At 30.9% G+C, this 16,472-nt stretch overlaps 1 protein-coding gene and 1 pseudogene across 1 annotated transcript; both read left to right on the plus strand.

The window, feature by feature from the left end:
* Window positions 1–3,570: 3,570 nt before the first annotated feature.
* On the plus strand, window positions 3,571–5,231 carry LOC111301439 (serine/threonine-protein kinase-like protein At1g28390 pseudogene; annotated as a pseudogene).
* Window positions 5,232–12,583: 7,352 nt separating this feature from the next.
* Window positions 12,584–13,857, plus strand: LOC111301444 (zinc-finger homeodomain protein 2-like). Its single transcript, XM_022897089.2, has one exon. The coding sequence runs from the start codon at window positions 12,848–12,850 to the stop codon at window positions 13,580–13,582; it is 735 nt and encodes a 244-aa protein (XP_022752824.2). The 5' UTR covers window positions 12,584–12,847; the 3' UTR covers window positions 13,583–13,857.
* The last annotated feature ends 2,615 nt before the right edge of the window (window positions 13,858–16,472 follow it).

Below are 16,472 nucleotides of genomic sequence, written 5' to 3' on the forward strand. Positions count from 1 at the left end.
AATAGAAAATGAATTTAAATCTTATAAATAAAATATTCGATTTTTTTCAACTAAACTTTTTCTTTTTGGTGGACTATAGCAAACACATAATTTCCTCCTAAACTAAAACATCCAAGTTCAAATCCCCATTTCTTCCATCTGTTCTGAAAGAAAAAATGAAAACAAATGTGGGGGGGGGGGGGGGGGGTGAAGGTTGTTTAATTTGGTTGACAAGCTATCAGAATCAATGTGAAGGCCCAAAAGCAGGAACTTGGATAAGACCACCCTCTTTCACGGCCTAAAAGTCCAACCAAGAGAAGTGAGGTTGAAGGCCCGAGAGATGAATGTTTGATAAATACAATTTTTTTTTATAACCAGTAAAATTAAGTGAGAATTTGAATTAAAAAAAATCTTAAATTTAAGTCATAATTGCATTTCAATGAAATTTCAATTTTGATAGGATATAGTTTATACATATATATGATAGGATGGCATCCACCATGCAAAGCTGGGTAATGAGTACGGAGCATGCTTACTTTGCTCTCTCAACCAAAATAATTAACATTATCATTTGAAAGTACTCTGAAGTTTTATTAACAAATTTTGACATATAATAACATCAATATTCTCCATTCCAAACCCTTTTTATAAACCCAGCACAACACATTTATAAAATAATAAAAAAATTTAGTAAAATGATGATTGGGAAGTGACTGTTTAGGTAAATTGTAGATGTGATGATTTATATATTTGTGTCGTTTAAAATAATAAAATTTATATAATATTTTATATAAAAATTACATATCATAATTTACAATGATACGAAAATATAAAAATTTTTTGTTAAATTCATATATAATTATTATTAAAATTTTAAATTATATCATTTTTATATTTATTTTTTGAATTATATTTATATCGTGTCATCATATCGTATTTTAAATTATCAAATTTAATGAATTGATTGAATATTTTATTATAAATAAATAAAATAATTGCGCTGGCCGTTTGTTTATTTTATATAAAATAGAAAATGGTTCTCTTGTTATGATTTGCCTGCCATTTACACATGTTGAATCGGATTACTGTTATTTAATCAAACTCAAAAGAAGGCCAATATTGAATGAAAAAAAAAAACGAGTAGATTAAAAGATGAACAAATAAATCATTAATTAACTGCTAATCACACCAATAATAATACTTATTCAATGTTAAAAATGATTAATTGAATGCGCAAATGCTTTGATGGACTTACAAATCACAATCTTTTTCAACCTTTAAAAAAAATCATTTGAAAATTATTTTCAAGAGGCAAAGCTAAACTCAAAAATTAAAATTCCTATTGCCAGATAATCAACACATGTCATTTTATGAAATGACAATAAACCCAAAACCAAATCAACTAAAAATGCTCTGTGCAATAACTTTTAATTTTAATGGTTATAAATGATTTAAATTAAAATTTATTTATTAATTCAAAATTTAATTCATTTGATTCATATAAATACTTTTAAAAAATAAAATTTATCAAGTTTAAAATTTAATTTTAACGTATATAAATTTTTTATACTAAAAAAAATTAATATTCATCTACGTGAATCATGAGCTTTTTGACTTTAGATTAAGCCTAATGCATTATGAGGAAATTTGATGAATTGGATTTGAAACTCTTGATCAAGTTTACCTAAGCCATGAATTTTACATTTTAAATTAATTATTAAAATGATAGATTTGGATCAATTAAAAGAGATAATATATACTTAGCAAAATTGAATATTTAGATTGTTGAGCTAAGCATCCACGCATCTTCAACCTTGAAAATGCTACGATCAAACGAGCAGAAAACGTCGAAAGAGAAGTCGTTTCAATCACCAAATGTTGGAGAGATTATTCGCTTTGAGAATATGATAGCAGTCAAAGGGACATTCAAAAAAAAAAAAAAAAACGAAAAGCCTCTGATTGGATTCAAAGGTTATTTCAAATGTCGCCTTTATCGTTTTGAATTTTTCTTTGCAGTTGATTAATTTTTAATATTAAAGAATAGGGTAAAATGTATTTTTAGTTTTTAACTTTTTATTTTGGGATAGCTTTAAATTTTTTAAAATGGTGTTAATATGATTCTTTAATCAATTTTTGTACAAAAATAAAAAAGAATTACAACTTAAAATAATAAATTCAGAATTATTATTTTTTCTATTATTCTAAAATATATTTATAAAAAAAAATAAAACTTTTAAAACTTTTAATAATGAAATAAAACTATCATTTTTGTCTCTAATTTTCAAAATTAAACTTAAATTTAGAGAAAAAAATGCAGCTTTAGTTGTCTCTTTAATAATTTTAAAATTTTTATTTTCTTTTTAATAAATATATTTTAATATGATGATAAAAAGTAATAATTTTAGCTCTATCATGATTTTATTTCTTTACCATTTAAGTTTAAAATTATAGTTAGAATGTAAATTTTATTAATTAAGACCTTAAGCATATACAAGCTTTTTATATATTGTTTTTTGGAAAAAATAAATATCAACCACTTGAGACTTGAAATTATTCGGGTATGCCTCATTTTTTTCTTTTTTTTTGTTAAAAATAATTTCTAACTTTATTTTTAATAGAATTTAATTGTATTTTTTATCAAAATTGGTAAAAATTAAGGAAATATAATTTAATAAAATTAAAAAAAAAAGAAATAGAATAGATAATAGATCAAGAATTATTACTCTTTACTATCATAAAAAATGTATTTATTAAAAAATAAAACTTCTATAATTCTTACGAAAAAAATAAGGGACCATTTTTTTCTTTTGATTTTAAGTTAAAATTTTAAAATTCATAGAAAAATAATACTTTCATTTCTTTTTAAAAATTTTAAATTTTTTTTTATTTTTTACTAATAAATATATTTAAATTATTTTGGTATGTTTATTTCGTTTTGTTAAAAATAATTTTTAGCTTTATTTTTAATACAATTTAAATTTTTTAATTAAAATTTATAAATATTGGGGAAATAAAATTTAATAAAAAAATAAAAAAAATAAATTTAAGATAATAGATTTAGAATTTTTTTTATCATACTAAAATGTATTTATTAAAAAAATTTATAATTATTAAGCAAAAACATAAGTATCATTTTACCATTGATTTTAAGTTGATTTTTTAAAAACAAAGAAAAATATTATACTTTTGTTTACTTTTTAAAAAGTTTATTTTTTAATAAATATATTTTGATATATTTATAAAGAATAATAATTCTAAATGCATTATGCTTATCTATAATTTCTTCTTATTTTTATCTAAAAGATCATATTGACACTCTTTTAAAAAATTTGAGACTATTATGAATTAAAGATCATATGGTTATTATTATTTTTTTTGGCTGAAGATTGAAAATTTAATTAAAAAAAAAAAGGGAGAAAAGTTGGAGAAAAAAAAAAGCATAGTAAAAAACACTTATGGACCTACTCTAACCAACTTCTTTAAACCTTCCCCCGAGAAATTCCACTCGAAGTCTCCCACTTTTGCATGGCGAAAATCTATTAAATAAATATTAAAAATTTCAAGCTTTGATTGCTTTCACATCTCCGAAGCTGTAAATGGGTACACACTTTAAAACACTTCAGAGCCACCCCCCTCTTTCTTCATCACTAATGGCCTCTGCAATTGCCGCTCTGTTTTCCACTTCTCTCCTGGAACCCACCTGAGAAAAACCCAAAGAAAGAAAGAATGGGTCACCTCTCTTGTAATGCAGAGTCAGCCGTTGCCGCTTGTGATCCTTATAACTGGGATTACCATCATAGAAAAAAATCCAAGAAAAATAAACCCAGAAAAGCCAAAAGCAACGTTGAAATCAGACAGTTTCGTTACACTGATCTCCTTTCCGCCACCAATGATTTCTCTCCCGACAGCTTCCTCGGCAAAGGCAGTCATGGTTCTGTCTACAGAGCTGTACTAGATAACGGCAAGTTAATCGCTGCCGTTAAACAAACGGCAACAAACTGTAACAGTCCCGCTGACAACGAGATTGAGATTCTCTCCCGAGTTTATCATCCTCGTCTCGTCAATCTCATAGGTTACTGTTCCGATACCCTTTGTAAGAATAAATTAATCGTCGTGGAATATATGCCAAACGGTTCTTTATACGATCTTTTACATTCTTCTTCTTCTAGACCTCCGGGTTGGTCCAAGCGTGTTCTGTTAGCTTTACAGGTAGCAAAAGCGGTTCAGGCTTTACATTCGGCTAACCCGCCGGTGATCCATAGGGATATAAAATCGTCCAATGTTTTGATCGATCAAAGCTGGAATGCGAGGTTGGGTGATTTCGGGCTTGCGTTAAGAGGACACGTGGAGGATGTACGGGTTAAGTGCACTCCAGCGGCGGGGACGTTAGGGTATCTTGATCCAGGTTATTTGGCGCCGAGTGATGTCAGCACTAAAAGTGACGTGTTCAGCTACGGCATTTTGTTACTGGAGATTATTAGCGGAAGGCATGCCATTGACTTGAATTATAGTCCGCCGTCTGTCGTTGATTGGGCGGTTCCTCTGATCAAGGCAGGAGATTATGCCACGGTTTGCGACGGTCGTGTACGGCCGCCTGTGGATAAGGAGGTGATCCGGAGTTTGGCGCTGTTGGTGGCTAGGTGCGTGAGGTCCACGACGGAGAAACGCCCCGAAATGTCTGAGGTGGTGGAGTGTTTGACGGCGGTGTGGAAGAGAGTTCATGCGGGACCTGTTTGGATTAAGCTAAGGCGGCACGTGGAAGGCCTGGATAAGCCGTTGGTGAAGAACCAGATGTTCGAGGGGAGCGAGGAGGCGGTAAGGAGGTTGAGGTGTGGAAGTAGGAGAAACAGCCGAAAAGTATCGAGTAAGACGAGTGTCGTAGATCACAACATTGAAGTAATTGGTGATCGTGTGGTGAGATCGAAATCGATTGGTTCGATTGGGGAGTCGCCGATGATGAAGATGGGGCCCACCGAGATTGATTTGGTCGGTGACCACGTGGCATTGTTAAGAAAAAAACCTGGAGTAACGGTGAAAGTACCGGTGGTGAAGCTGAGCAAGTCGAGGTCTATGGGAGTTTTACAAAGTCCGAGACTAATGAATCAAAACAGCAAAAATGTATATTCGAAATCGGGAAAAGAAAGAATTCGAGTGAATTCGATATGCTAAAGTTTTTCTTCAGCTTTGATGATGAGAAATCCGAAATAAAGATGTCAGAAAAGCCCTTGACTTTGGTTTAGATTAATGTTTAAAAAGACAAAGATTTGATGTTGTTTGATGACGGATTTTGATATACAGAGGCAAGGAAACTGTCTAAACTCTAAATCCAAAAGGGTATGTTCTATATTCTTGTTTCTTTGATTTTTTTTACATAAATGAGTTTGGGTTTTTAAACTTTCCTACATTGTTCATTCTTATGGCGGTTTTGCAGGCGAGGCTATGGCGGCGAAGAAGTGAAACCTGGAATCCATCAACTTACAACATGTTATCTTCAAAGGGGGTATTGTTGATTAAGGGTTTGCCACATTTGTTGTACCGTCTGATAATTGTAGATTATAATGAGTCGTTTCTGTTGAATTCTTTTTGCAATTGCTCCTAAATTATTTTTAGAAGGAAACTATTCACCATTTGCTGATAGTTCTATTTCTATTCAATCCTCATAACTCCTCAAAATCATGTTCTATCTGGATCTATAACTTCGTCACCAATAATCTTTGCTAATATTCCATAACCCTGAAAGACTGGTTTGATAAGTTTCAAACAAAGAGCTCTAATGGCTATTTCATTAGTATACATAGCAGAGGTCTTCAGCTTCTTGGCCTAATGGCCAAGAGAGCCTTAAAGAAGACACAGAGGCTGGGGTTCGACCCCAGCCTCCCCCCCTCCCCCTTGTTGTAGGGCTCTGCCCCATTGAAATAAAAAAAAAAAAGAAAAAATTAGTATCCATAGCAGAGTACTTGCATAGAGATTCTGACTGAGAGAATTGTGGTTATTGTTAACTTGGTAAGAAATCTGACTCGGTTAAAACAGAAAGGAACTGAGAGGAAGTCCTTCAGAGCCAGTTATCAAAGGCGACAAAGTTTATGGACAGGTTCCTGTCATTTCTACAGGCTGATATTGTTTTACTATTTGATATATGTTTGTTACAGTTTCTAATGTTTGCTAAGTTCCAAAACTTTTAATGCAGTGACTAGCTTTGTCTCCTTGATTCTATCTGATCATGCGTGGATGCTATCAATGAAAACGATCCCTTCTGTAGAGACTGTTATTAATGTTTTCTGGATTGTTCGGTTTTTTGTTGCATTTGGGTCATTCTCTTGTAATTGCATGTCTGAATTGCCTGCCCAATTAGACGTACGTGATTCACATCCTTACAAAGCAAAGCTCGTTTCTGTTGGATATGTATCTTGTCAGTTAGATGTGAATGTGTTATGTTCATCCATGGATGTTTTTTTATCTAGTTCTTTCTTTCTCTGGATAAGTTCCCTTACATTAAACTGCGGTCACATAATGTCATGAACAGCCACAAAATTAAAATTGCGAAGGACACAAGTTTGCATATACCTTGGCAATGAAGAATAATACAGCTTGATCACATCAAATTGCCCTTCAATGAGATTCAAAATCGGAAGGAAAGATTCCTGCTATACAGGACAACCGGCAACAGAATATGTGCTTGATAATGGATAATTCTTTCCTCTTGGCGAGAAATGTGAGTTTCTGGAGGCGGCAAACTTGGAGCTGGAGGTCGGAACCATGACTAAAGCACTGTTTGGTGTTTAACTAACGGGTTTCTTCCCTTTGAGCAGAGTTTTAAAACTGAAATTAGCTCAATTTCCAGGTTCAGGAAATTACAAGGAATCCCAGAAACAAAGGCCTTGTATACTGAAACCTTAACCTGGTTTGGGCCCGAAACAAAAGCCTTGTTTAACATTGTATTTGGATTCCAAAATGCAGCTTTTAAGCTAAACAAATTAACATTTATGTTAAAGCTAAGAAGTGCAATTGCCATTTGAAATTTATAGTATAGAGATAAAATGACAAAATAATCACTCAATAATTTATTTTTGATAAAAATAATCGATTTTTTCTTTTTTAACATAATTTTTTTAAATATTTTAATTTTTCACAGTAATATCAAACACTCAAAAATTTTAAATAAAAATTTTCACAATAATTTTATTACAATATTTTTTGCAAACACCTTTTTTTTTAATCAAGCCTTTTTCAACCAGTATAATGCTAAATTAAGCGAAAGCCAACTCAGGTGGAGAGGTTGTACTGTGAATAATTTACAGAGCATGGACATCCATGACTAATCAAACTCGGGTTCATTTTGTACCCAAATATAGTGTAGATCCAAGGGTAGGGCATTGATTGACCCCTGACGAATGGACGAATCAAGATCAGCAAGCCCAGCAATATTTCAAAGCCTAACAAGGTCTCCTAACATTCCTAACTTGGCTCATGTGGTCCAATTGATTTTGATCCCGATAACGACATTTATGGCCAATCATTTATAGCTTATGTAGAAAGACTGGGCTTATCTTCAATGCGGAGAGTTAATGAATATCCTAATCCCATCTTTGCCTACATAGATGCTAACTTTCTGAATCGATCCTAGCAAATTATTAAAGCTATATAAAACCTCGCATTTAACCACAAAAACCATTTAGTAAAAAATATGACATCTTGAAGCAATTTAGCTGCTTTCATTAATGGACTTATATTTTGCTACATAGTCAAATAGGAAATCATTTATTAGGTTACAAAATGAAGAAAGGGAGACAGCCATTGTTATGTCTTAAGTCTTAGATTGCTTTTTCTCACCACGAATTGGTCCTTTTCAGCTATTTCTGGGCAAGGTTATCAAAGGTGGTTGAGAGCTTAAGAGGCATGCAAATGGTGAAAATTTATTTGTTTGGGATTGTTTGGTGGTTGAAAAGCTTAAAATTGCAGATGCAGATGCAGATGGTGGCACTAATGGCCCGATGGGTGGTGATTAGTGGTTAGATATATATATTGTCAGAGCCGAAGCTCTAAAGACAGGATTTTCACATTGTCAAATGACATGAAAACACTGAGTCAATAATTAATGCAAAATTTTGATTTGTACCCCAAACCAATCTGATTTATCATCATGTTTGAAGAAGAAAAATTGGAGAGTGACAGAGTCGGTGAAATCTTGATTTGAAGCGGTGAAATAAGTTAAAGACATCTCAAAAAGAAGAGAAAAAAATGATTAGCCAAGCCAAGGGCCTATGATCTGTGGTTTTGTTAGGGGATAGCAATCTTTGTACAAGTGAAGGGAACTGAGGCCGAAGGGTTCTTTTGTTTAATTTAACCCAAGTTTAAATTTTGTTGTATTTTTTATGTAATGATTTAAATATTAAATTTATTGTATTATCATTTAAATTTAAATATTAAATTTAATAAGATTCATTTAATATAAATTTTTTATTAAAATTCTTTTAAATCATAATTATAATATTTATTAAAAATAATAATAACTTAAGTTTGAATTTTATCATATTTTTAATATGATATGATTAAATTTATTATATTATCAATAAAATTTAAATATTAATTTTAATAAAATTTATTTAATATAAAATTTTAAATTATAATTATAATATTTATTTAAAATAATAATAATTATTTTTTTAATATCATCAAAATTAATCTCACTTAGTATTCAAATAAAATCTTAAAGCGTGGTAAAATAAAAGCTGCCAAAAAACATGGAAATGGGAAATCAAGGTCAGACCTCTCCTTCCTTTCCTCCTCTCGTCTTATAGCAATTCCTGTTTGCTTTTTCCCCTCGATTCTCTCCCATTCAACTCACACACTAACTAACTAAAGATTGATTGTTTAAAAAGAATCTTCCGTAATTGACAGCTGTCAAACAATTAATTATTCTGAAAACGGAACGGAAAAGTATTACAAGTACGGCCCCAAAATTGTACGGTACGAGTATGAACTCATCGTCACTTCTTATCGGATAACGAAAATATTTTCTTATTGTTTGTCTGAAACTATTTATTTTTACTGAAAGAAAACTACTCTGAGTGCCAGTTTTAAAATAGATAATCTGATGAATAAGTTTGAAATATAGTAAAATATTTAATATAATAATTGAATTTTACAAAATTTTAATTTAATATTTAAATTATAAATTTATTAATTAATATAATATTTATTTTAAATATAATTAATTTTAAATAAATAATAAATATTACATACTTTTTTTAATATTATATAAATTAACATATTTAAAATTCAAATAACATATTAAAATTTTTAATTTTAAATATTATATTAAGTATTTAACTATAATTTAAAAATTATTAACAACATTTACCTTTTTTAAATTTAAAGTAGTAAAATTAGTTGGTTGTGAAGCAAAAGTCGTAAATTAGGAAAAGAGAAACGTATGACTCTGTCCGAGATGGAGTGGGTTGGCTTCCCGCCAGCTGACATGAAAGTGATAGGAGTAGGCTGAGAGAGAGAGAGCGAGTCACGTCAGATATATACCGGGATTGGCAAACCAAAGACGAAGAAGAAAAAAAAAAAAAAACCTTAGGGGTGGGGATGATGATGGATGATGGATGATGGATGATGGATGGTATCACATGACACACACGCTGCCACCTGCTGTGATTTGCGTCGAATTATGCGGATGTTGTGGTACCATTTTTATCACTCCCCATTAAAAAATAAAACCATTTGTATTATCATCATCCTTGTACTCCAGTGAGCAGAACCATTTTTCTTCTCTTTAATTATTCTTCTTTTTTTTTCTTTGGACTGTTTCATCTTGCTCTCCTTCACTCTCAAATAAGAAATAATCAACATTTTCTATCCCTATATTAATATTATTTTGGTTTTCATTTGATATGCATGCACTTTGAATGTATGGCAAACTATGACCCAAAAACTTTACCAATTGTCAGCGCTAATGTCTCTGCCTATTATTAATTATTACAAATCAGCACAATATGGTTGGTTTCACATTTGATATTCTCCACGTTTTATCATTGCTTTTATGATTTGAAATTTGAAATATATTCAAGATTAATTCATATGTAGTTTGAATATATAATAATGTCATATATTTACATAAGAAATTTTTAAAAGATAAATTTTTGCAAAATTGAGATTCAATCCCATTACTAGCAAATTAATTTCAGATTACTACTTCTTTTATATGAAAAGTGGATTAATAATTTATTATTCTCTGTATGCTATACATATATATGTATTTTATTAAGAGTTCATATTTAATGCATTATTAGTATATAAATTTTATGTATTATCAATAAATCAAATAAATATTATATTATTAATAAATTAAATTAAATGATATCATCTCATTAATGAATAAATTTTTTCAATAATATTATCATCTAATTTATTAAAATATATAAAATTTATATTAATAATATATCAAATATAAACTATTTTGCCATTCGTGAACAGTGATTGAAAAACCCATCTCTCTAATATTCTAGGTTATTGGACTTAACCAAGGGCTGAAAGAACTGCAGATCGACCTCCGTGTCCGTTGCATAGAGTAGAATGTCGTCTCAACCCAACCCTCCGGCTTTAAATTGACAAATTGCTGTGCTAAGATAAGTAGGGAGAGAGTGAAGACTTTAGTTATTAGAGAGTTTGAGTGCAATATTAGTACTATGGAATGATGGACTCACCGTATCAACTCTTGGAATAAAAAACAGATCGTGTAAATTATTATGTCACGTATTACTGTCGGAGATGGGGGGCACGTAGGCAGCTGTCATTAATGCCCATCAATTAAATTTTTTTTTCCTCATGTCACAAAGTCTCAAACGCATATACCATTAAATTATTAATTTGAAATTCATATAATAAGTTTTTGTCACCAATTATATGAATAAAAATCATATGTTTAATATGATGTATAAACATGTTTAAAGATCGATGGGATATAAATCAAAATCCATTTGGGTATCATACTATATAAAATAACAAATTTATATAAAAAAAAAGACTTAATTAAATAATGTCTAATCGTGAGCATGCATTGGGTGAAAAGAGTTGAATAAATTTACATTTTTTTTTTTTTTTTGTGTGTGGAGTTTTGTTCAAGTAGTGGAAAGAGTTTCTTTTACTTTGATTCATTCTCTAGGAAAAGGGGAGCCAATAAGATATGACGAAGAAAATGTTGTCCCATATTTCCAAAAACCACCTCACCCTTTCAACCCTTTGCGTCAAACGCACCCAAAACGCTGCTATGTCCACCCTACACCTCTGACTGGTTTCCATTGCTTTTACCATTTGTTCTGATAAGTAGTATTTCCCAGACTTTTTTTTACTTTTACCACCCTCGCATCTCTAACAAAAATATAAAAAGGAAGGAGACAATAGTTTCAGGTCTGGCCAGGACAGCTAAAAACTTAAAAAAAAAAAAAAAGATAAAGAGGAAAAAGACAATTACCAAGAGGTGAAATTTCAAATTCACAAAAAAAAAAAAAAATGTATAAGGCAGCATTTGTATCTTTTATAAGATCATTATGGTAATGTAATAAATGAAGTGATCTTATTGTCAAGTTGATTTTATCAATAAAATTTTTTTGTTAACAATTATTAGTTCTTAAGAATTAAAATCATTGTCCATGGTATTACCAAAAATCAAATATTATTTTGTTTAAAAGTACAAAAATCATCATGCATATTGTAATAATTTTAATATTATTTAAAAATAATAATTTGTAAAATATTAGTAATATTTTATTTATTTTATCATAAAATATAACTAAATCAATAATTAATAAATATATTTATTGATAGGTAAATTAATTTTTATAATATAAAATATGTAAAAAAATTTAAATTAGAAAATAAATTTAATCTATTAAATTTATAATAAAAGAAAAATAAAAAAATTAAATTATATATAAAATATTTTTTAAAAATAAAAAACATACAAATTATTTTTGAATTTGTTACAATGAATATTAGTTTGAAAATATAAAAAATTATAATATAAAATAATTACAATTTTAAGAGGAAGCAAGTTTTTAATTTACATATTAAATGGGTAATATTGAATATGATTAATTTTACATATTACTTCATTTTAGTGATAAAAATTTTCTATCATTTTGTATGAGAATTATATTTTTCTACAAGGTAGTAATATGATCGTTTTTTATAATCTAAGATCATCTCTACATAAAATCATCTAGGACGTACCAAAAATAGTAATTTAATTATTATGTGTAATTCGTTATAATTTTTGAAGTAATCATCTCACACCAAACACAATCTAAATAAAATCCCAATAATTATGGCAGGGAAAGAAAATAAATATTGTTAAGGTTTATGTTTGATGCACCATATATATATAAATATAAAGTATTAATAAATTATAAATTACCATATTATCTATAAATAAATTTAAAATTTTAGAATCATTAAAAATAAATTTTAATGTTGTAGTTTATGATATTTAATTTTTAAAGTACTGACTTGTGATGTACTAACTGTATATGTAAACATATACTGTGAATTAAATATAAATCTAAATTATTATGCTTATTTTGTTTCACAAAATGGAAAGCACATGAAAGCCTTTCGAGTAAGACATTTTTTTGGCAGGCGAGGGTATTCATGACCACACCTCTTTCTTTCTCTTATCTTCTCTTCTCTGCTAAACCCAAGAAATTTACTCTCAAATCCTTTGTTTTATTTATTTAAAGTTTAAACTCACTTCTGTTAATTATTGATGCTGGATCTGCTGAATTAACCCGGCCATGTAGATCTTTCTTATCAACAAACAAGACCGGGGAAAAGAAGTGAGGGCAGTTGAAGAAAGTAAAAAAGAGAAATGGATTTTGATGAACATGAAGATGAAGAAGAAATGGGTATGGCTGTTCCAATAAGTTACGACTCACTGGGCAACTCATCAGCAGCTTGGTCAAAAATGGGACACGTCAGCGGCGGTGAAGGTGCGGCGTCAGTAGCACCAAGAAAAGTGGGATCAACGATAAGGTACTGTGAGTGTCTCAAGAACCATGCCGTGAGTAGTGGAGGCCACGCGGTGGATGGCTGCGGCGAGTTCATGGCTGCAGGTGATGAAGGGACCCTTGACGCTTTGAAATGTGCCGCGTGTAACTGCCACAGAAACTTTCACCGTAAGGAAGCTGACGGGGAAGGCAATATTTATAATCCCCACCACCACCAGCACCACCCCCAATTTTCGCACTATATTAGGGCGGCGCCACCAGCCGGGTACCTTCACCTGACGCCACCTCCACAGCACAGGCCTTTGGCCTTACCAGCAGCGTCTGGGGGTGGTATCGCTGGTGGTTACGGCAGAGAAGATGAAGACGTTTCGAATCCTAGTAGCAGTGGCGGTGGAGGATTAAAGAAGAGGTTTAGAACAAAATTTACGCCCGAACAGAAAGATAAGATGCTGGATTTCGCTGAAAGGCTGGGGTGGAGGATTCAAAAGCATGATGAAGCTGCTGTGGAGCAATTTTGTGAAGAAACTGGTGTGAAAAGGCATGTGCTTAAGGTCTGGATGCACAACAACAAGCACACTCTTGGTAAGAAACCCTAAATTTTTAACCAAGAAAAGGAGGAAAAAAAAAGCTTCATTATTGTTACTTGAGAGGAAGAAGGGAAACTGGGACATGTGATAATGGGAAAATGAAGAAAATCCTTGTTGTGAATTTATTAGGGAATATTGAACTAGGGTTCTCACCTTTTTTTTTCTCTTTCTTTTCTCAATCTGATATTGATTTTTATCTAGTTTGTGTTATTATTGTCAGTGCTCGATCAGTGAAGGATGATGATAATATGACCTGATGTTTCTGATCAGGACATTGTTGCTAATGGGCCATTGCTCAAATTAATCATCTTCTCTCTAACTGTAGTTTTCTTTTTGATTTGAAGGGTTTTAAGTTTTATTAGAATTCTAATCCATGTTTTCATCTCTTACACTTATTTCCAATTGTATATTCTCTGTGATCAAAATTGCACTTTCAGTTTCTGTCTGCTGCTACTTTAAATTGCTTGCTGTTGGGAGAGATCAAGGAAAAGAAAAAAAAAAGCTGATGAACTAAGGGTTTTGTTAGTTGGCATCATATGATCATGATCATGATCATTCATCTTCAAAGGTGGGGAGTAATTCCAAGTTGAATTAAAACGTGTTCGGCATGCAAAGTTGCAGTATTTTCTGGGTCTGTTTACATCTGTCTCCTTTCTTTCTCTCTTCTTTCGTCTCCCTCTCTCTCACTCGCATTAATTTCTTTCAACCTACATTTTGCAAACTCTAGATATTTCTGCTAGCTGAAAAATCCTCAATATCACCGTGAAAAGAAGTTGCAAATGAGCTTTAGATATGCCAAAATGATGAGGGAATTTTCAATTTTTCTTTATCTTAACTTGATTAATTACACATCCACCATTAATAATCTCTCTTTTCCCTTTTTTTTGTTCTCTCTCAAGTCTCATCTTTCTTTGTCTTTAGTGGTCATAATTCATCAAGCTTCATTACATACAGCCTTTGTGTTGCAGGCCCTTTTTCTCTTTATCTTTTCTTCAATTTCTTTTTTATCTTTTTACTTCTTAGGGCATCATCTTCTCCATGACTTCACCTCATTTTCTTCATGATCTTTAATTGATGATGGCTTTTAATGGCACTGAAAAAAAAAAAAAAGTAAAACAAATTTCGAAGGGGAGGGGGGAACAAAGAACAAATTAAAGTTTAGAGTGGTTATTAACATGGCAGTGAAAGCACACAATCGTTGCCAGTTTTATTGCAGTGTTGCAGACATAATTCAGACTTCTGATGACCAAAGGCCCGTGGATGGGACGTTTAAACACCTTTTAAAAAACCCACAATAATTCTTTTAAAAATAATAAAAATTCCCACATAATTTGTTGATTAACACTAATCAATCCCATAACTACAATGTTTAAATATGTAAACTAAATATTAAAAAATGGGCTTCAAATAGAAAGTTTGAGACATCTGTGTAGGAGAGCAAGACAGGAGAATATGTGGGGAAGAAACGCAACATGTTTGATGTTGGGGAAAGTCAAGTAAAGAGCAGATAGCTTAGTGGAGAGTTGAAGCTGTCGGAAATAAGAGTTTTTTTTGTAATTTGCTGCTATTGGTGTTGTCCCTGTTAAGGTACATGTGGGCTCTATCTCTCTCCAAACAAGGAAACGGGAACAATATTAATTGCACTGACATTACAGCTATGCTGTTGTTGTCTCAGTCCTAGTACACCAGCTTCCCTCCTTAATCTGTGTTCTTGTTTTCACCTTGACTCCCGCTATGTTAAAATAAATACCCACTGTTTTTTTTGTTCAGTGTTTCGTTTCATCCAATCTACTTACTAATAATCAGCCTGCTCTTCCCTTTTTCTGAGTCTGTAACTGTTTCGGTTTCAATGAAAGGACCAAACTTTTGCAGCCTTTGGTTAAGCTGTTGGGTACTAGGACTGCCCAATGTTTTTGTTCTTTTTTCTAACTTTGAGAAGAGTGAAAGACTGCCTGTTTTTGGGTTGATTAGCTATTTCATATTCATGGATTTCCCGTGGGGTTTGAGATCGGGAAATTTCGTATGTTATTCAACGCCAGGATTAATAAGGGGAACTAAATGGAGTCTGCTTTTTGGACTTTAATTAGTTAAAAAAAATTGATCCTAAATGAATTAAAATTTAATTCAATTAATTTATATTAATTAAATTTAAATTTTTAAAATTTTTTATTTTAAAAATTGATCTTCTTAAATAAAAAAAATTAACTTCTGTTCTTGTTTTGCTTAATAAAAATGGTAGAAAGAGACGGGAGTAAAAAATTTATAAATTTAATGATCGAAGTAAAAAATAAGAAAATTATTATGAATTTTAATGATTATAATTAACACAATTTTCATCCTTATATATTTATATCTTTACTATTAAATAAAGCTTTAATTTGCTAAAACCCTTTTCCTTTTGAAGACTTTTCTCTAAGGTAAAGCAAGACTATTATTTATTAATTAATTTGATCATTCCCTTGTTTAGAGAAAACCCTAATTGACAATAAATGTATATAATAAGGAATCATAAACTTCATTTTGGCTTACCACCCCATATGCAAGTTTCAAAGCACAAAAAGATGATTGAGAGAGAGAAAACAAAAGGTTTCCATTTTCAATTTTTTTTGGGTGGATTTTGATTTTTTATTTTAGTTCAAGAAAGCAATCATTTTATGGGGGTGTTTTTCAATTTTATTATTATATATTATTATACAACATAATGGGGATCATGTTTGGCAGAAGCCAGAAGCCAAAAGGAAGAACTTATATGGATGTGGAGGTGGGTGTGGGGGGATAGTGGTTGGAGAAAGTAAATGCTTTTTCTTTGCAAAAAAAAAAAAAAAAAAGAAAAAGAAAAGGAGTGCTATGTTTGGGGAGGTAAGGACCATTTACATACCGCAATCTCATATTTTTTTCT

The sequence above is a fragment of the Durio zibethinus genome, chromosome 3 (genome assembly GCF_047325235.1).
Source record: "Durio zibethinus cultivar Kanyao isolate XHJ-2024 chromosome 3, ASM4732523v1, whole genome shotgun sequence".
Lineage (NCBI taxonomy): Eukaryota > Viridiplantae > Streptophyta > Magnoliopsida > Malvales > Malvaceae > Durio > Durio zibethinus.

What these genes read in the sequence shown, in the direction of transcription:
- LOC111301444 (XM_022897089.2), top strand. Translation starts at nt 12,848, where the DNA reads ATGGATTTTGATGAACATGAAGATGAAGAAGAAATGGGTATGGCTGTT.